General features: G+C 42.9%; 1 protein-coding gene across 4 annotated transcripts in view; it reads left to right on the top strand.

Moving 5' to 3' along the window:
- The first annotated feature begins 366 nt into the window (after nucleotides 1-366).
- Nucleotides 367-20640, top strand: part of KANSL1L (KAT8 regulatory NSL complex subunit 1 like) — a 98642-nt gene continuing 78368 nt past the window's right edge. For all 4 annotated transcript variants that reach the window (XR_002104433.1, XM_019553647.1, XM_019553646.1 and 1 more), the window contains exons 1-2: nucleotides 367-464; nucleotides 12154-13271. Coding sequence is in view for 3 of the 4 variants with exons in the window: in XM_019553647.1 (XP_019409192.1) it covers nucleotides 12184-13271 (1088 nt within the window). In the remaining variant the exon portion in view is untranslated. The remainder of the gene's footprint in view (nucleotides 465-12153; nucleotides 13272-20640) is intronic.

Below are 20640 nucleotides of genomic sequence, written 5' to 3'. Positions count from 1 at the left end.
CTTAAGGGAGTGAGAAGGTAGCTTCAGCAAGAGGGGAGGGAAGGGGATAGGCCCCCTTTGGGTTCCCGGCTGAGTGGGGGGGGGGGGGGAGCTGAAGGCGGTGAGTTTGGACAGAGGCTGCCAGCACCCTGGGCGCGCTGCAGCCTCGCTCTGAGGCGCCAGCAGCGACTCCATTGCGAGGGGCTGCGGCACTCCCAGCAGACCAGCGGCGCCAGGACCCTGCAGCCGCGCCGCTGTGCACTCGCGTTCGCATTCCAAGCTCCGCGGTACGTTTGCATAGCCCCGCCCCCCGCCACCTCCCATTGGCCTGCTCCCTCCGCCGGGGCACCGCCCTCTGCCGCTCTTAGCTGGGCGCTGACTGTTAAACAGCGGCAGTGAGCGGCGGGCTGGCGAGCGAGCGCGCGGCCGGGCGGGGGGCGCCGCTGCTGCGGAGTAGCCCGCGCGCCGGGGGGGGCAGCAAGCAGGCAAGTGCGGGTGCGGATTTGGGGGGGGTAGTGAGGGGCGCCTGGGGTCGGTTGGCTTCGCCGTCCTCCCCCCCTCGCGCCCCTGGCAAAGAGCGCCGGCAGCGGGCGGGAGTCTGCAGCCCGGGCCTTGGCCGCCGCGCCGCCTCGCGGGGGGGATTGAGCACCACGGGTGCAAGCAACTCCCCAGGCAGCTTCCTTAGAAGGGAGGGCTCCGCCCCTCTCCTGTTGTGTTTTATTCCGCCCCTCTCCTTTTTTGTTTTGTTTTGTTCCCTTCTCTTGGTCCCCAAGGGAGGGAGGGATTTCCCGGCTCTGGGCCAGCCCCGGACAGTCCAGCTGCTCACGCCGCAGAGGTCCCAGTTGCTTCGAGCGCTGGGGTCAATCTTCACGCGCCCGGAGTTCGAGACGGCAAGGTTGAAGGAACAGATAGATGCATGTGATGCGTTGTCCCACACCTACCGCGTGTGGTTTTGGGGGTTTGTTTGTTTTAGTTACAAACCCCCACTCATGCCTGCAAAATGTTACCTGGATAGTTATAAATGCCATCGAAGATCACACTAACGAATTTCAGTGCATTTACTTCATGTGCTTAGTATTTGGCTATGTAGGACAGTGTCCTGTGGTTCACTGGTGGCATCCTTGTCTGCCACATAGGAGACCTGGGTTCAGTTCCTGGAAGCTTATACAAACACAGCTGTGGAGGCACTAAGTGTCTGAACTCAGCCTGGCCTTTGGATTCTGTCTCAGTGGCCCTAAAGTGGGGGAGGAGCATCTGGACAGTCTCCACTCCTCCCAAACTGCTACCATGCACACACATCAAAGGTCTGGGTGATCTCTCATGCATACACCATGATCTGGAAGGATCAGCAGTTGCCAAACAAAGTTGGTTAGGCAGGAAGATGTCAGTTCCCTTATGAGCAGTGCCAGTTTCCCTCATGGTTTCTATAAAGCTTGTGTAAGGTCCACAAGCTGTCATCTTAAGGCATCTTTTTGTGCTCCCCTTCCTTCTTCTGTAATGTCAGTTCCCACAAATATTCCCCTGTTTTGCTATGGTTTCTCTCTGTGCTTTGAATGAAGTAATACTTGGGTGAAGTAAGACATCCTTGTCCTTGCAGGGTTCTTACCAGGCAAGGATTTCTAAGTGATTGACAAAGACAAATGGTTGTATCATGCTTTTGCCTCCCAGAGATATAGTGAATGAAGTACACACTGCACTGTATTGATTGCACCCAGAATCACAGGCCACTTCTTTTTTTATTTTTAATTAAAATGATTATTTAAATGACTAGTGCAATTGGTACCTAACATTTTCAGCCCACAGGCTGGATGATTGGTGTCAGGTTGGTGGACTGGATCTGGCCTGATCTGGTATATGAGGTAGACCTCGCCAGGGCCTAATCTAGCAGTGAGGAAATGCCCTGGCCAGGGCTGATCCTTCTGTGTGAGGCCAGCTCAACTAGGGCCAATCCACCTGTGTGGGGCTTGGAAATTTAGCAGCAGGGGAGTGGTGGCAAGGATAATTGTCACTGTTTCCCCACTGCCAAATTTCCAGATCTGTGGGAAGGCCAAGTTACATGGTTCTGGGCGTTGAGCACCCTGGACCACTAACCGGGATTAGAGTCCAAAGTTCACTTTCCAGGTCCTGCACAGATGTCTTGCATGACCTTGAGAAGCCATTTATCCTACCTTATGCGCAAGACCCTCTTTTGTAAACAGCTCAGTAGGTCTTCAAATAAAATGCACAAAACACCTTCCATAGACGAGCGTACGAACTTCACTTCATAAATCTACCAGATACAAAAAATCATAGATTCAGTATGGACATTGGGTGTATAACACATTACAACCTGCCTGACATCTGATTCAGCAGGTACCTGCCAAAGCTGACCCTAAAACCTTTCCCCCACCCCCATTCCTTCCCTCTCCCTCCTTTTCTACCCTTTGTCTTCCTAAGTTTCAGCTCTTTAAGTTTTCACAGGCAGCCTCTTTTCTGCCTTGGAAAACTACTGCAGTAGAGTTCCCCTTACCTTTGGCTTTCCCCACCCCCCCTTCCCTTCTCTACCTTTTTCTTTTCCTAATTTCCACTATTTCCATTCTCACTGACATCCTGTCACACTTTTAGCTTCTTTCATTCCTTGGAGTCTCAGAACAGCTGAGACTCCCTATGCCTGAAGAAGTTTGATTGTGTCTGAAAGCTTGCAAAGACGTTTTTTCCAACTACTCAGTTGGTCTGATAAAAGATACCACATCTACTCAAAGAAGCTTGCCTGCCCAATGTTTGAGAGGCACTTGAATATCTTAGACCAGTGATTCTCAGACTTTTCACAGACCACTTGAAAATTGCTGGGGGTATCGGTGGACCACTTAATTAACTTTTTTTTGTTCTACAAATCAAAGCACACAACTCATATTTTGATATCAGTAATCTTACCTTTCTAGTGTGATGGTTGTGCGTGCTTTTTTGAGCAAAGTTCTTGGAATTCAGGCGTAATATCTGTCAGCTCTGGCTTTATGTCACTTTTCTGTGGACCACCTGAATGGAGCTTGTGGACCACAGTTTGAGAACCGCTGGTCTAGATGCTAACAGTTGTGAGGGTCATATTGTTAGGTAGGTAGATAGCTAAGTTGCCTAATTTTACATGGAGCCAGTGGCAAAGTTGGGAACACAAACAGTCTCCTGTTCTAATAGTTGTTTCCTCCATGTGATTAAAAAAAAAAAAACACCTTTATGAGACTCCTTGACAAATAAAACTAGAAAAATGTTTTATTTTGTAATGGTTTTAGTAAACCCTAATTTGGAAAGGTGGCAGCTTTAATCATATGTTTCCATTATCACCCTCTTCTACATTGGTAGCTCCCATAAATGTTAATGGAATTACAAGTATAAATTCTCTGCCTGTTAAGTAGAGAAGAAGTGTTAAATTGATTTTGTTTAGAAAGGCTTTCATGGACACCTTTTCAAACTGACTGACTCAAAGGAAAAACTGAGAAATGTCATGCCATTTGTTTATGGAACTTGCAATGACTTTAAGGTTATTGCAAAGAATTATATTGGAAATGTGCACAATATATTCAGAGATCCATGAGCTGTTAATTATAGAAAGTGTCTAATTTTAGCATTATAAATTAAAAAACTGAGTTCTGTTCAATGATCAGTTACAAACAAATTGTTTCAGATTTGAACATGAACTTGAGCTGATAGTGCAGTTTTACATTTTGAAAGAGTGAAATAACATGTGAAGTTGGGTTCAGAAGTATGGAAGAACAAGGAGAAAAAGCAGCTTTGTTTAGAGCTTTTAATGAGTCATGGATTTTACCATAAATGAATACTAATGTGTTTCACTTGAAGCATATCCTTTTTGATGTTTTGTGTCATTAAAATGGTTTGGGTGGTCTGTCTTAAACTGAGTTCCTCTCCTGATGAAAGAAAGCAATCCTTTTTTTGGTGTGTTTTCAAAGATGAAGAATTTATTGCTTTATAACTTCTGGGGGGTACAAAATACTAGAGTTTGTAGTGCTGCCTGGATAGAATTGACTGCACAGTGAGAGCTTCTGAAAACTGAGACTCCCCATATAGTCCCATTTTTCCAAGTTATTAACTGAACGAAATACTGAAATGTTTAAATAATCATAGTGAGTAACTGCAACTTTTGAATTAAAAACAAAAGCTATCTACTTGGATGATCTTTTTTTCCTTTTAGTATAGTGAATAGTCAAGATGTATAAGTATAGGTGCCAGTTTCTTTCATTCTACTAACAGGGCACATTCAATAGTATTTATTATTCTACACAACTTTTTATAAGTTAAAACTTGAAACATTACTTGTAAGTAAAGTTGGAACAGTACTTTCAGATAGAAAAAGATGTATTCAAATTGTACTCACTCTTTTCTTAAGCTGTTTACAGAAAACTTATAAAAGTGTTATTGGCAGCTAATTTGCTACAATATTACATTTTGAGTAGGTCAGAAGAATGAGTGCATACAGATCAGGGTGTACAAGAGAATAGGTCTTAACCTACAATAAAATATTAATTTCAGGATATCCCAAGAATGCTATAAAACAAACCAAAGAAATAACCTTCTGTACAGGCATGAAAAAGACAGTGAAACTGAGTAAACACAGAAGTGAAACAGACCTGTCTTGTCTGAACTGAAATAGATACACACATCTAAACATATTATGAAGGCATAAAAGTTCATTGGACTTTAAAATACTTTAATCATCCAGCAGAGTATAGTAACCAGTACAGCTTTATTTTAAGAGTCTCAAATGGCTTTGCAAGAAGAAAGCCTGGGAAATGGGTTACAGAGAAGCGTGACAGAGGCAGGTCAAAGGGTTGACTAGAAGACTACACAGAGAATGTAGAGGTGAGGGGATGAAGGAGGAGTGAAAGGTTGAGTAAAGAATGGAAGGTTAGTGGCTGTTGGGGAATTTGAGAGTAATGTATATACTCAAATCCAGGGGTTTTTTTCAGTTATTGAACATTGTTTTGGATTCAGGTACATGGTGAGGGGGCAGGCAGCTGCTGCAGCTCTAGCCCCCTCAGAGTCATTTGGAGCCACAGCTGCTGACCCCCTCTGCCTGCTCCCCCTACCCCTACTTCTCTTCATCCCAGGCCATGGAGCACATGGTGGTTCTTGCTCACAACCAGTGGCAGGGCCAAAGCCACTGCTGCTACAGCTGTAATTGTAACCACGTGGCTGGGCAGGATACCATGACTGAGGCTAAGTGGCAGCAGCTGGGAAGAAGGGGGCAGGCAGTAAGGGAGGAATGCAGAAGATGCAGGCAGCAGTGGGGACCAGGTATCAGGAGGAGGGGTGGGGGTGTAGAATAGAGTCCAGTTCCAGAGGTGGGCCATGGTATTCCCTAGTGGCCACTCTGATGCTGTCCTGCCTCACTGGTGTTTTGAGCCACAGCCCTATGCTTGCCTGGCATGCCTTGATGTCCAATTAATAGAAATATTGGAAGCAGTCTTCGGAGACCAGTGTAAGCCTTGGATGCTCTACACCTGGCCATGGCCTGTCCCCAGTCCCTGCCTGAAGAAGGTATTTTCTCTGCCTCTGCTCCTCACCCACTGGCTCTACCCAAGTTGTGGGCACCAGTTATGCCTTGCTGGCACTAATGGTCTTAATGGCTCTAATCCTAGCCTCTAGCCCTCTGACCTTGTCTTGCTTAGCCCCCACTGGGTCTCTATCTCTTGCAGGCTTGCTTTCTTGTTACCTTCAGCCTACCAACTCCCTAACCTTTCCAGAGCTACTTCCTTGTTGTCTTCAGCTCACTGGATCCCTGACCCTTGTATGGCTCGAGCACTGAGTGCCTACCATTCACCCTTGTGGTATCCAACCAATTCTACAGCCACAACCCAAATTCCCAGTTAATACACTGTATAGCAGAAACAATATATAACTTATCTCCCTGTTCACCATTTCTTACAAAGCTCCTTCACTTATGGGACCTGGACCAGACTGTTTCTGCTAGTCCTAGGCTAGGTTTATATAGCCCCTGGATCCTCCCCTCTCTGGTCACCTGATTCGTCTGTTTGCAGATAGTGCCGAGGATTTACTAATTCTCTGAATCAACAGTTTGGGTATCTTGCTGCCTGCAATTTGCAGGCTAGGGCCTGTAGCCCTTTAACTATGCTGCTTGTCTCTGCTAAGCAGTACTTGCTCTAATGGCAATTTATGATAGTACCAGGCTACTTGCCCCCGAGGCTTGTTTCCCTGCTGCAGGTGGGTGGTAAATTTAAGATAACCCTCCAATAATTAGATTCTATACATGGAAAATCGTAATACATTCATAAACTTCCAATGTATAGAAATTCACTGTAGTGGGTTCAACTTTTATTTGATGTTGTTTTGGATTTGGATAGAGACAATATTAGTGGGTCAACTTACAAAAAGACAATTTTAGAAAAATGTTTATTTCAAGGACAGATGTGTGTGGCTGAAAAGAAGCATTTTGTGCTTTGCATAAAACCAGAAATCCTGGCTACATCCTACTATGTAATTAAGGCTTAGAGTCAGTAAATATTGGCTGCTCTGTTGTGTACATATGATTGTTTCTTTAAAAAATGCCCTAAGTTTTGTTCTTTTTACTTTTTTGTTTGTTGGTTGGTTTGTTTATTTTAAATCCAGTTCTAAAATATGCCAAATAGATCATTTACAAGGTTATTTTAATGATCTCGAGTTGAACTGTTTGCCAGTTTAGTAGCAATTCTGTTGTTCTAGTTTAACATACTAGACAATGGGAAAAAGTGCTTTATCTGTGAAACCAAAACATTTCTCAGTGCAATATTTTAACCTTTACATAAGTTCCAAGTTGCACTTTTTGATTTATTTTGTAAAGGCAGAAGTTTTGGCTGTAGAGATTTACTTTCAAAGAGGGTGGAGTGAAATTATTTTTACTGCTGCCAGAATGGAACAAAAAAACCCAAACTTGTCAACAGGAAAAATGTGCTTTTTTTCTGTTGAGCTCACAATGTTGCTCAAAGTTTTGTGTTGTGTTTGATATTTTGCTTCATTCCTATTTTGGCAACAACATTCTCTTTGTATTTTCAGTGTATGTTATAGGCATATTAAACTCCATAGTCTAGATTGGAAGTATTCTGTTTTTTTAACTCTTAAGCCTTTGGCAATATCAGAACTAAAATATATGTTAAGTAGTTGGGGCAATTAACTTGAATTGTTTCAAGATGGAGCTTGACAAGTTCATGGAAGGGATAACTATAATAGGATAGGGGATTTCTTGGAGCAGTAGTCACCAGGGGTGAGATGAGGATTCAGGTATTTGGTTATCCAGCCAGCCAGAATGAGGCTGAAACAAAATGTGATCTCTGTGTAGTAGTAATTCCATGCTTTAGGGCTTCTCCTGGTTGCCTTTGGCTTTTGGAAGGGATTTTGGTGGGATTTTTGGCCTTCTTTTGGAAATGCTGGATATTGACTATGGCTAGAGATGGAAGTTTGGCAGAGGGCTGCTGATGCTCATATAACTGCCTAGAAACCTCTTAGTTATCTGCCTGGGTCATGCATTCGTGGTCAGACTGATTACTAACTGTCATATCAAGAAATGGCTTTTACTGCAGGTCAGATTAGCAGGAACTGTGAATTTTTTGCTTTCTGCAGTAAAAGCCCTCTTTGAGCATGCATTGCCATATTTACCTGAATCCAAGACAGCCCTGAATTTATAAATTTGATATGCTTTTTCATGTATAGAACCTAATTATTGGAGGGTTTTCATAAAACAGTCACCCTTACTGCTGCAGTGGGGAAAGCAGCATTGGGAAGGCAGGCAGTGGGAAGACCAGTGGCAGAGGAATCAAATAGCCTGACTCTTGCTCCTTGCTGCCCGTTTCCGCATCACTTGGCCCCCCCTTCCCCATTCTCTCCCCTCCCCTGGTGGTTGGCCTGTGCTCAGCACCTGCCCCCCTACCTTCCCCCTCCCCAACACTTGACCTTTGCTTATCTCTTATCCTCTGGGTAGAGCATGTGGTTGCTCTGGCCCTGGCCATGCAGCAGTATTATTGAGTGACTGCTATGCCCCTGGAGCTGTGCAGGAGCTGCTGGTGTTGCCATCAATGCTGCTGCTGGGCTGGGCCAGGGCTGGAGCAACCATGTGCCCAGGTTGAGGCCAGAGTCAAAGCCTTAGCAGCTACCTGCTCACCTTGTACTAGAATCCAAAATGAGGATCTTTCCCCATCATGTTATATGGAGGGGAAAAAAACCTTCTTGTCTTAGATGTGAGTAAGTGCAGTAACATGCAAATTAGCTGTCATTTTAGTGGCAAGGCATGTTGTGGGATTCATTTTCCCCACAGTATTCTTTGTGGCTTGGTATGTGAGCGAGAATGATCAGAGCGGATGATCTTGTGGACCCTAGACAAATTGTCAGCTACAGGAGATGAGACTCTGGCTTCAGAGACCTTTTCAAGTCCTGTGTTCCTGTGGAGTGTTTCAGCTGACAGTCTGCAGAATGAAAACATTTTGTAAAGCATGGAAAAGTTACTGGGCAAGGTGCTGGTCAAGATCTTTCCCCTTTGGAAAGGGTTTTATCATTTATTTTTAGTTATAATGTAAGTCAAGCGGTTTGTTTTAGGAACGCCTGTTTAGTTTAATGCTTTGTCCTCCTCCAAGAATAATGCTTTCTACTACTTTGTTGAAAGTTGATGGATTAAAGTGAAAATAATTTATTTTCCAAGTTGTTTACAATGTGCAATTTCTCCTTGTTGAATTTCAGAAGCTCACAGCAAAACCAGAGGAGTATATGGTGTTTAAAGGGACATGAACAGCTTCAAACAACTTTTCTGTGTAAAAATTATTTACTACCATTGTTACAAAAAGCCCCTGAGGATGTGTAGGGCAAATACAACATAATTGTCTCTATCCTTTCCATGTGTTTACTTTGTACATTTGACAGTTCTTTGTGTGACATCAATTTCTGTTTGTGCGGGCTTTCACAGCAACAGAGGAATAATGTACGTTATTGCTACTTTAAACAAATTTTGGTGAGATAATATATGAAACCACTTTAAAAGCATCATTAAAAATGTCTAGATTTCAAACCAGCCACATCCCTTTAAGACAGGGGTGGGCAATTATTTCAGGTGAAGGGCCACTTACTGAGTTTTGGGAAGCCGTTGAGGGCCTCATGACAGGCAGCCAGGGGCAGATAAATATTAATTTTCTAAATTTTTTTAGGGGCTTCGGGGGCTGGGTGGAATGGCCTGGTGGGCTTCATCTGACCCGCAAGCTGCATTTTGCCCACCCCTGCTTTTAGATATGCCCTGTGCTTTAAGATATGCTCTGCTGAGAGCTCCAAGAAGTTCAAGTGTATTATAGCTCTTTTGGTGCTATTATAACGCCAGTAGAGAAATTATAAACCCTGCAGGAGACATGATGTCTTCCTCTCCCCTGCTTTAAATGTTAGCAACTCTTTCTAATCATTGCGGCTTATTAAAGTTATTTCACATGCATGCGTGGGGAAAATCCAGCTCTTGCCCTCTCCGAGTTAGAGGAACTGCCAGTCCCATGCTGTGTTAAAAAGAATTTGGTATTTAAAAACAGTGACTTTAAAACTGTATCTCATCCAGTCAGTGAAGATGTTGACAAGTCTGTTGACAAGTCCTAAAATCCATTTAGGACACCCTGGTCCCAAATGATAGAGGAGAAAGCAGTGGTTGTACTGACCTAACAACAGCTATAGACCACAGTGTCCTGTCTGTTAAAAATGAATACTGTATTTTAGTATTATTTCTATTGTGGTAGTATCTGATCAAGTCTAACTATATTAAGCACTGTACAAACCACAAATGCTCAATATTTAAGTGTAAAAAGCCAAATGGTAGATTTCATCATGTGATCTCAGCTTGCCTAAGACTTCAAGCTTGAAATAGTCTCTCTTGTTTTAAGACTGTTACCCTCTCATCAAGGGACTGCCATTGCTGATGAAAGTGCGCAGCAGCTTAGTAATTGCCTAGCTGGGAAAATACCTAGTATGAAGAACTTCTTAACTCTCCTGGGGCACATCTATATGAGACGTTTACTGCACAGTTGACTAATTGCACAGTGAATGTCTTAGCATCTTCACATGCACCACTATTAGGGCATGTGAAACTAATTAGGGCACGTACACCACTACTAGGGCACAGCAGGCTAGGACTTGTAAACACAAAGCCTACCCTGCTGCAGAGTTTGGTTTTTTTTGTCATGCTCAGCAGCACACATTTAGATGCTGAACCAGTTGGCTGGGGCATGAGGGTGCTTCAGTGTGAGGTCTGCCTGCTGGCTAGCCCCACACTGAAGCACCCTCGTGCCCCAGCCAGCTCCTCTATAGTGCATTGAGCCAGGTCAGAGTAGCCCCCAGGCTGGCAGGCTGACTCCCCAGGCTTCCTGCCAACTGGGGCTGCCACAATCCAGCTCGGTGTGCCGTGGTCCAGGCACATGTGTAAACTGTGTGTCCGAGAGCAGTAAACTGGAGCAGTAAGCTCTGCAGTTCATTGCTGCATATTAATTTCCATTTAGACGTGCCCTGGAGGATACTTTTGCTTCTGTTGTAAGGGTATAGGTTGCAGGGCTGTGTGAAGCTTGGGTCACTGACTCTATTTGGGGGAGATTTGGCCTGATTCAGCACCCGAATCTCCAAATCTGAATCAAATCAGGAGACCCATTAATCTTTCTGAATTGAATCAGAAGCCTCCAATTCGGTTAGGAGAGATTTGATGATTCGGCTGTAGACACAGTTTTATATGTTTTTTCTACATACCTTGAGGTACCAGGTGCAGCTCACGAATGCTGAGATGGTGGGCCAGATGGAGTGTCCCACAGGAGTGCAGGGGAGTCCCCTGCATGCTCAGCGGTGAACCCCCCCGGGCTCCCATGGGACGCTCCATCCACCCCACCATCTCAGCGTTCATGAGTCGTGCCTGGTACCTTGAAGTACGCAGAACATACAAAGCTGTGCCTGTGGCCGAATTGCTGATTCTCCAAATCAGAATCAAATCTTCAGATTTGGCTGAATCAAATTGGGACAGTGATCCAGATCTGAGAATTGAATTGCTATCCCCTGAATCAGGCTGAATCCGAATCGAATACTGCCTGCTTCGCGCACCCCTAATAGTTTGTATTTGTATTGATCTAAGGACATAGGCGAAAAAGGTTAAACTAATCTTTATTAGACCATTAGATCAAATATTTGGGTGGGTCTAATAAAACATGTCAGGTTTACCCAAAGAACCCTGTCTGCCTTTGCTCCTGGTGGGCTTTATGGGTTCAACAGGAAAAGTCTTTCACAGACCTTCATCTTTTTATCTTTTTACTCCCTTTTTTTGTTGTTGTTACAGGTTAGACCATACATCCAGCTTACTTTGGACAATGCCCCATTTACAATAGCATTGCTTTTAAGGTGCAAAAAACATTATATTTATCCCTTGTGTTGACTGCTGTCTGGTTTCCCTCTCCCTTGGATAGTCATCTATATGTAGAGATCTCTGTTAATTGTGAAGGAAATGCCCCCTGCAGCAGCTCCTTTAATTTTTGTTTTGTTTTGCTTCCCCCCCGGATTAGCAGAGAGGCCTGCTGGCCATGCTGTTTGCCGCTGATCACCAGGAAAGCAAAAAACACGGTTTTAAATACAGTATGCCGCATTTTTTGCCTCCCCACTAGTTAGCAGCAAGTGATGGGGCCAGTGATGGGGGGATGAGTGGTGGCTGCGTTAATTTCTTGGTTGCTGGTGCCAACATGATGACTCTGGGAGCCATGGCAAGAAACCCTGTGGGTGGGATCCAGAGGTGGGTTAACAAGTATACAGGAAAGCCCATAATCCAAATCTGGTTTGCCAGTTCATTTGAGTTTAACATAACTGAGTTCTTCATTTGGACTAAGGTAGGTAACACTTGAATTTTGGCCTTGAACTTGATAATCTTATTTCTCAGGTGGGTAAAATTGGAAATACTGCAGAGTCTGCACACTTTGCTCCCACAGGAGGGAGAAGCCTTTTGTTGCACAACAAACAACCCCTCTGTGGTAATGGATAAATGGATCTTGTTGGACTCTTTGAGGACCTGGCTGGCCTTATTCTTCAGGTGAATTTATATTTGTGGGATAGTCTTAAAATAAGTTTTAAAATAATCTGGAATGGTCTTTTGTATGCATAATGTCATTAAAATAAGACAATTTACATGGCCCATGTTATTTTCAGGTTTGCTGTAAACTACCTTCGGTAGCTATAATGACACCAGCCCTCAGAGAGGCAGCAACAAAAAGTCATGGTATCCACTTGTCACCTTCTTTGTCCTCTAGAGCTATGGAGTCTGATACAGCTTTGTGCATGGAAAATCCCAGAGCAGTGGAAGAGAAGCTAAAAGAGGATTCAATCACACAGATTACATGCTCAGTCTTAGGGTTTCCCACCCCTGAACCCAACTACAATAATGACATCTTCAATGTAAAGCATTTTGGTTCTCCACAGTCTTCCAAACATTATCAGTCTGTCTTGCTAATGAGCGCAAATTCTGCATTAAACAGCATAAATGGTAAGCAATGGAAACTGGGAGAACACACCTGCTCCAAGGTGAAAAATCCATTACATAACAGTGTTGCCACAACGTGCAGCCAGATTAGTAATTCAGAAGCAGAAGAACAGGTGAAAGGGGAAACTTTTTCGGAGACCATGACCCAGAGTTTGGAAAAAATACAGAGACTGTTGGAGTCAAGTGTAACTGAATCTGGTAACGCAGAAGAAATGCAGTTTCCAAACGGGAAATGGTTCTGGAAGAATGGTTTTTTGGGTAAAGCTTTAGCAATACACACAGAGACAGAAAAAGGGCCTGAAGTGCACCAAGTTCTGCATAATCCTTTGGAAGCAGTTTTGGGTAAAGAAGAGGAGTTGAATGCTCGTTTCCATCAGTGTGTGAGTAAGCAGCAAGTTCTGTTCAGCCGGACCAAAAGAACTCAGAAACGGTTACAAATGCTCCTGGCAAAACATGTTGTCAAACACTGCGACCAGCAGCTGAAATGCTTGGTGAAACTTCAGCTACAAAAAGTAAAGTTTTTTGATGACTCAGCCAAATTATTGGATGGTATCTCCCTTGGATGCACTGAAAATAAGACACAAAACAGTACAGCTATCTTGGAGAATAATTCAAGTAACAACACACACAATGGATTTTGCATTGCACCTGGTGAAGTCCGGGGGGTTGCACTCTCTACGTCAGGGCTGCTGTCTCGTGTGGAGAAAGATCTGGATTCTGATGCAACTTGCAGCAGCAGCTCAGATGAAGATTGTGATGAACAGACTGTCAAGAAGACGATGGAAGCGTAAGTGTTATATTATTGCTAGACTTTTGTATTTAACTGGTGTTACAAATCTGGGAATTGAAAAGTCCAAACCTGCAAATTCTTTCTCATATGAATAGCCTTCCTGAAATCAATGGAACTGCTCATGTGAACAAGGCTTGACAGGGCTTGGCCCTAAGTTGGAACTTATGTAAGTTGAACACTGAAGGAAATTGATTGCATTAGAATACAGTTTATAGTAGGGTTGTCAAACATGTGGAACTACCCTGTCAGTCTTGTGGGACTGCTGGAAAGCCACTGTAAGTTGTGGGGGCACGGGCTGCTCCAGAATCTGGGACCCTCAGGACTCAGTGTATGTGTTGATTAGCAACAGGAGGATGAGTGAGGGCCAATCCAACCACAGCTATCCTTCAGCCACTTTATCATTATTGCTGTGGCCGTATCACAGCCACCAGCCCTTATCACATACCTTGTGTTGGAGGTGGAGCTGGAGCTAGAGCTGCTGTCATGGTACAGGGTTTGCAGTGGTGGTAGCTCCAGCTCTGGCATGGGGCACACAGCAGGGTTGCAGTTTGCCCTGGGTGAGAGCCTGAGTTGCCATTGCTGCTGTTGCTTCCTCATGCCAAGGGCAGCAGGGTAGTCAGCAGGGAGTCCTATGGTCCAGATCTGGCCCAGGGCATCCCTGGTTTACAGAGATTCAAATTTTGCACTCCTGTTCCACCTGTTTAATATTGTTAGGCAGAGTATCTACAACAGTGCTGTCCAAACTTTTGGCCCCACAGGATGCATGTGTCATGTGAGCTGGGTCCCACACAGGTCTGGGCTGTGGGGGCAGGCCCCATGCACCCTGATGTGGCCACATGCTGGGATACAGTCACATGCTGGCCTGGCTTCATGTGTTAGCACAATCTAGCACACATTATCTAGCCTACAGGGCTCTCCATGCATTCAGAAATTTGGGGAGCGGCCAGTTAATATTGCCACCATTCCCCCGCCACCAAATTTTCAGACCCATGGGCAGCCAGAGGTTGAGCACCCCTGATCTGCAGGATTGGTACAGTTCTTAAATACCGTATATATTTAGAGTAACTTAAGTGACAGTTGTGTAAACAAAATAATTTTTGCAAATATAAAACACAGACATTATTAACTTATTTGACTTAATAACAGTTAATTGGTGTCAAAGGCTTGCAATTCACTTTTCTGTGGCAAGAAGAAAACTCTTCTTCTGGTGGGGATTGAAGCCATTTAAATTTCTGGAGAGCTCAAAGCTGACAAGTTTCTTAGTATTACAAAGATTACATCAATCCCCTTTTAGGCAGTATATTTTTTTCCTAAGTTTCTGTATGGACATCAAGATTTCTTCCATTGTTACAGATACCTTTTCCCAAGAGGCAGCAAAATTTACTGCACCTCTCAGTTTCACAATCAGAACTCTCTGGGCTGTTGTAAATTGACAAGAAGTGTGTTGATTTCGTGCTGCTGTGGCTTTGAATGTCTGAGCTACAACAGAGAGGGGCATTGAATTTTATATGCAGGGATGAGAAAATAGAGGCAAGATATTTAGATAACACCATCAGCCTGTCACTTTGCAGCATGCAGGGTGCTGGGGACGAAGTAGAGAATATTGGAAACCTCTGCCAGTCAGGCAAGCTCTGGAGAGAGGGGGACAGAAAGCTCCCTTTTCTTATTTTGTGGTTAAATGGAGCTGAGCAGGTTTTCAGGTTTATTAGGTACTTGCTAGCTAGTCAGAGACTGAAGCAAAAGGGGAGAGTCTCAAAGCTTCCATGAAAAATCCAGAGACTGCAGGTTGGTCAGAATCCAGAGACACACAAAGTTTGGACTGGTTTTCTCAAACAGGGTTGTCCCTGAACATTTTGGATGGGGTTCCTGATCTTCTATAAGAACCTCTGATTAGTCAATTTGTCCTCTAATGAGGAAATATATGGTATTTTTTTCAATTTCTATTGTTGGTGTTAATAAATGTATTTTAAAATTTTCTGTCTCTTGCTCTGATCTTTGAAAAATCACAACATTGAGTAGAAATTTGCATTTGCATTTGCACTGGATTTTAGCAGCTCCTGAAAAAGCGTGGATCCACCTTATTACTCATTTATTAGCTTGAATTGTGAAAACTTTAAAATAGTGTAGTAGTTCCATTCTGTTATGGCATCTTGCTGCCATTTCTGTCTGCTACTGTTGAATTTGGAAAGCAAGATGGAAGAGAAAAAATAAAAAAGGAAAAGTGAGTTTGAGTTTTCTTTCTTCTATTATTAGAATGCTATATCCTGCATTGAAAACCAAGCTAAAATGCATTGAGTTGCCAACTAATTTATTTTTATCACTGTAAAGCCTATATATAAATGTTATTCTCCCTTTGAAATAACTCTGAATAGGAAAATAGCATCACCAAATGTTCTCCAGAATACCAGAGTCAACATACTTCTTTCTCAAAGCTGGTCTTCCTGAATGTTTGAGTAATTATGCTGCCTCTGAGATTTTTCTCATGATTACATGAATTTACTAGGAAAAACATTATAAATGAACTCAAATTCTCAAAAGGGGGGGAAAAATCTACAACTCAGGAGTAGGATTCTGAATATTTTTGTCCTTGTAGAAAACATTTCAGTTTCTAATCCTGTTGATCCATCTTTCACATCAATCTTCTTTAATTTGTTGAAGTTACCTGTCTGACTTAAGGTTTGTCTAGTTCATATTGTTTCCAGAAGTCACACTTGAGGAGCACACTCTGAGTCCTTACCACATGACCAATGTAAGCACAGCAACAATCAGCTTTCAGCGAACACTAGTTGACAGTCCAGCTACTATTAGTTTAAGTATCATTTAACGTGAGCTGGAGATTACTGAGACCCCCTTAAGGTGCGATTACACTTATACTTTACGCTTAGGATGTGATTAACCAACCAGGTAATTGTACCTACCTTAAGTTGTAGGTACAATTCGTAGCTCCACCTTTAACCAATGAATGGCTTTATAAAATAAGCAATAAAGTACAAAGTTATTCCCCCCAAAATGTGTAAAACTTTGTAGCTTGTTCTAATTTAACAATCTCTGATGAACTGAATATGTGGCCAAGTGCTGCCCTGTGGCTGGCAGCCCCTCAGTTTGATGAGGCCTAAGAGAGCACTACAACCTGGCAGCCTGTGTTGTCAGCTGTGGGGTTTGCAGCAGGTAAAATGCTGTCCCCTCTGTGAGCCTCTTGGTGTGGGGCTCTCATTGGGAGCAGCAGGAAAAACACTGCTCCTGCAAGCTTTGTGCAGTGCAGGGCTCTTGGTGGCAGCAGTATTCCCTGTGGTGCACATGCTCTTGAGTCATGCAGCCCACCTTTGCTGCAGGGCTTGCACTGGCAGCAGTGAGAAGAGTGAGGGAACACTGCCTCAGCTGTGATCCCCTCACCTCTGGAGGTTTGCAGCAGTGACAGTGTCCCTCTGCGTTACCACCATTGCGAGCCCTGCAGCCCATGTCACTGTGGGACTCGCAGCAGTGCAGGAGAAGTCTGCCACTGCTGTGAGTCCCACATCTCGGGAGGCAATAAAATGTGATGGGATCTAATGCACAATCCCACAATTGCATCTCCTGCCATGCACAAAGTGATTCTTTGTTTTAACGGTCTTCAAAGGGATTTAAACTCAGATTAATCAACAGAGCAAGTCTCTACTTTGGGTGCCATGTGGCCTAGCTTACATTTTTCTTACATTAGCTTACATTTTCAAGTTCTAACAACGTTTTTATTCATGTTTTGTGTGTGATGAGAGTGTGATAAGGATTGTAAAGTTCGTAGTGTTTAATAATCTATTTGATACTGGAATGATGTTATGTAGAGGAAACTGGAAGGCAGTATAAAACATTAAAATCTTTTTTTGGTGGATTAGGTCAATATATAGGGTCAAGAGATAGTTAACTGAGATTCTCTGTTTACTCCACCAGTAGTACTTCATGAACTTTATTGGTGGAGGGGCACAAAGTCTCTTATGGGAGGGTTTGCTGGACAGTTATGTAGGTGTCCATATGCTCATTCAAGGAAACTTTGCTGTGCTTTCTTGATCCAGTATTTCTTTTGGACATCTAGTCCTTTGTTTCTCCTTTAGTGCTCTTGTAAAAAATATGATATTCCCCATAAATTTAGTTTTTACACCATTTATCATGATAAGGTTTCCATTTTGGCATTTTTCACTTTTCCCTTATTAGTTTTGGATGCTCTTTTACAAATTGCCATGTTCCAGTGGTGCTAAGCCTGATGAAGAAGCAGATGTATCATGATTTCATTTTCTGTAAATGGAAAACTGCTTTTCTAAGGTTCATCATGCAGACCTACTGAAGTTAGGCTTTCTCTTAAGGATTCTGTTTGGAAAAAGAGGATATGGTAAAATGGTTGTAGATATTTCACACCTTAATATCAGAGGGAAAAACCATGTTCTGCTTAATGTCTCAACATACTCTGTTTGTCCTAGACTTTTTATTTTTCACATTTTACTTAGGTTTGCATTGGCTTATTAAGTAACATTTGTGCAGGTGACAAACAGACGGCACTTGCAAGCACATTGTCCAGTGTTGCAGCAAAAGGAACATCTTGTTTGCTTTTGAGCCTTATAAGGAAGAGAAAAAAATCCTCTTTCACAGTTTTTTGCTGGATTAGGTTGTGATTTTTCCAAAATATGCAGTACCACATACCTGGTATGAGACTTGGGGTTTATTACAAAAAAGTCTGCCAAGACTGGATGATTTTCTTATTTTCATTTGTCAACATTTTTTCATTTGTCTTAAGGGTAAATCCTTTTTTTTCCAAAACCTAAAATTTATTAATAGTTTTATAGTTGCAGGAAGCAGTCTGAAAGATTTTACTGTAAGCAAAAATATTGACATGTTGTAGCCTGCAAGGAAATCTGAGACTCAGGAATGTCAAAGCCTTCTAGTTAGATAACTGTTGAGTATATATTAAATAAAAACTTGGCATTAGCTTCAGGAATGACTATTTAATACGTAGTCAACATAGCCTGGCTGAACAGAAAATTTGGTAGTTGTACACGTGTGCATACACGATAACCTCACACACCTAGTTAAGCGGAACATTGAAACTGGGTTTATTCCTAAGGTGAATTGCCGATTAATCATCCCACTGGCTTTTTTCCGCCCAAGGATATATAGGTTAGGTATATTAATAATAGGCTTTTTTGTGGTGCTCCTTTTTATAATACCTCATGGAGATGTTACAATGATAAATCACTATTTGTAAGGTGGCCAATAATCTTCTTTTTGCAGATTTCATTAACTTTAATGGAAGATATTTCAATGAATGATTCAGAGCATTTTTGAAAATAGGGCCCAGTTCATGAAAGCATTAATCATATGTCTAATTTTAAGCATGTGTGAAAGCATGGACTTTAAATTGGTGTACATAAGTACTTTCCTTTATAAAGATAATTTCCTGATACAAAGCCTTATTTAAGCCTAATTCATATGGATTTAGGAACCAGACTTTACATGCAAATAATTTTAAGTATGTAGGTCAATAAATTAAGTCAATAACTTTAAGGTGTTATTTGTAACATAAGCAATTACATTTGTAAAAAGGTGAGTTACACATTCCTACTTAATTTTCTCTTCATCTTTGTTCCTTAGGAACAAAGTTTTATCTTCTCCAAATGTTTTATCAGTGTCTGGATTCCACTTCAGCCAGACTGTTAATGTCCACATTTCTATGCAGAACCTCATTTTCATCAAGAAGTAAGTAGGCTTCAGACCTTAGGTATTGAGGTCTTCGGTTTTTTATTTGGATTGATGCAACTATTTAGGAAGCCAGTAAAACTTTTTACAGCACCTGGGATTAAAAATAATGGAAATGACACTTCCACTTAGCACCTGTTAACAATATTAAATTATGTAATGTGTCATGCTTCAATTGGTGTTTCAATATGTGAAAGTGTTAGGATCAATCTAGTAGGGCTAATGCAGCACTGATGGCCTTCCAGCAGAGGGTTGCTCTATAAGGTGTCCATAGGGTTGCAATGTGGTATCGTACTGCTCTTAATTACATGGCTGTACCCTCTCAATTACAGTTCTAGATATGGTGCTTATTTTTCTGTTTATCATTTTTTAGTAGAACTACGCAGCTCATGTTCTTGGGGTGTTTATTGCTAGTTAGCTTATTGAAGATACTGTAAAAGCAGAAATTGATAATACTTATCAGTATGTTCTAAGAGTATGTTGTTTCTGAATATTGCCAAAAGGCTTATTTAGAGGGATGCATTTTGTATCATTTGTAGCAAATTTAATGCTTAACTTTATTTCCACAGGTTATCTCAGAGCCATTAATGTTCAGTCTGACTCTGCAATTTAATTTTTTACCACGCAGAATTTTAAAGAGTTATCTAAGCAGATCTGGTATCCAGAATTAGAGATGGAGACAGCCCCACTGGGACATTTTACATCAGTTACCCTAATGGTAGAGGACTCTTCTGGAGTGTGGAGGTCTACTAATTTGATTGCATTTTTATTGAGCCCTAAATCACATTATGAAGCATTGAAACCTCTTAAAGAGAGCTTGATTACATTAAGGAATTCTGGAGATGGCAAATATTATCTTGACCCATGCAGTAGGTGAGACTGTATTGTGATAATGTGTTGTGCCATAGTCTGTGGGGGTAGTTATACGTTACCTTTCAAACATGTTAAATGCACTTAGGATGGGAGCATCCACATGTTAAGGCAGGTAGAGACAAGCCAAGTACCTTCTCGGCTTCTTGGAGATAATCCTCTTTAGGCAACGATTATCTGCGGCTGATATTAGGCAGCTTGTGTAGCAGTAATGTCAGTCTGTTCTACGAGGTTAGAACCAGCCATTTGCATTCTTCTAGTGTTCTAGGAGGCACCTCTCCCAGTGTGGCCTAGCTATAATCTGGAGCTCTACTGCCCTGGACTGACAAGTGGGCAGCAGTGGGTAAGTGGGGAAGGGATGAAGAGGGAAAAGGGAGGGAGGGGTGTTGGGGGTGTTGGTGAACACAGAGGAAGGGGGTAGTGGGAAGCTGCTGGGCAGGGGCAGGAGGGCCTGGCAGACCACCATGGATCTGAGCCCACACTGTCCCCGTGGCTGTCCAGCAGCTTGCCCCATGGGAAGCTGAGGGCAGAAATGGGCAAGGAGAAGCTAGGAAGCCATGGCTGGGTCCTGTAGCCTCCCTGCGCATCCGGACTGAGTTGGTATTGCCCAGCAGCTCCACTCCAGCCTGCCTATGTGCCCCCTTCTCCCTTTCCCCCACTGGGAGCTGCTGGGTAGCTATGGGACTCAATCTGGGATGGCAGGGGACCAATCTGGGGTAGTAGGGTCCGATCTGGCCTGTTGGGGTTAATAGAGGCCTGATCCAGGGTAGTGGGG

The sequence above is a fragment of the Crocodylus porosus genome, unplaced genomic scaffold (genome assembly GCF_001723895.1).
Source record: "Crocodylus porosus isolate Cpor-Errol unplaced genomic scaffold, CroPor_comp1, whole genome shotgun sequence".
In the NCBI taxonomy this organism is placed as follows: domain Eukaryota; kingdom Metazoa; phylum Chordata; order Crocodylia; family Crocodylidae; genus Crocodylus; species Crocodylus porosus.
Note: the sequence above shows the minus strand (reverse complement) of the source record. Positions and strands in the feature narration are given on the sequence as shown.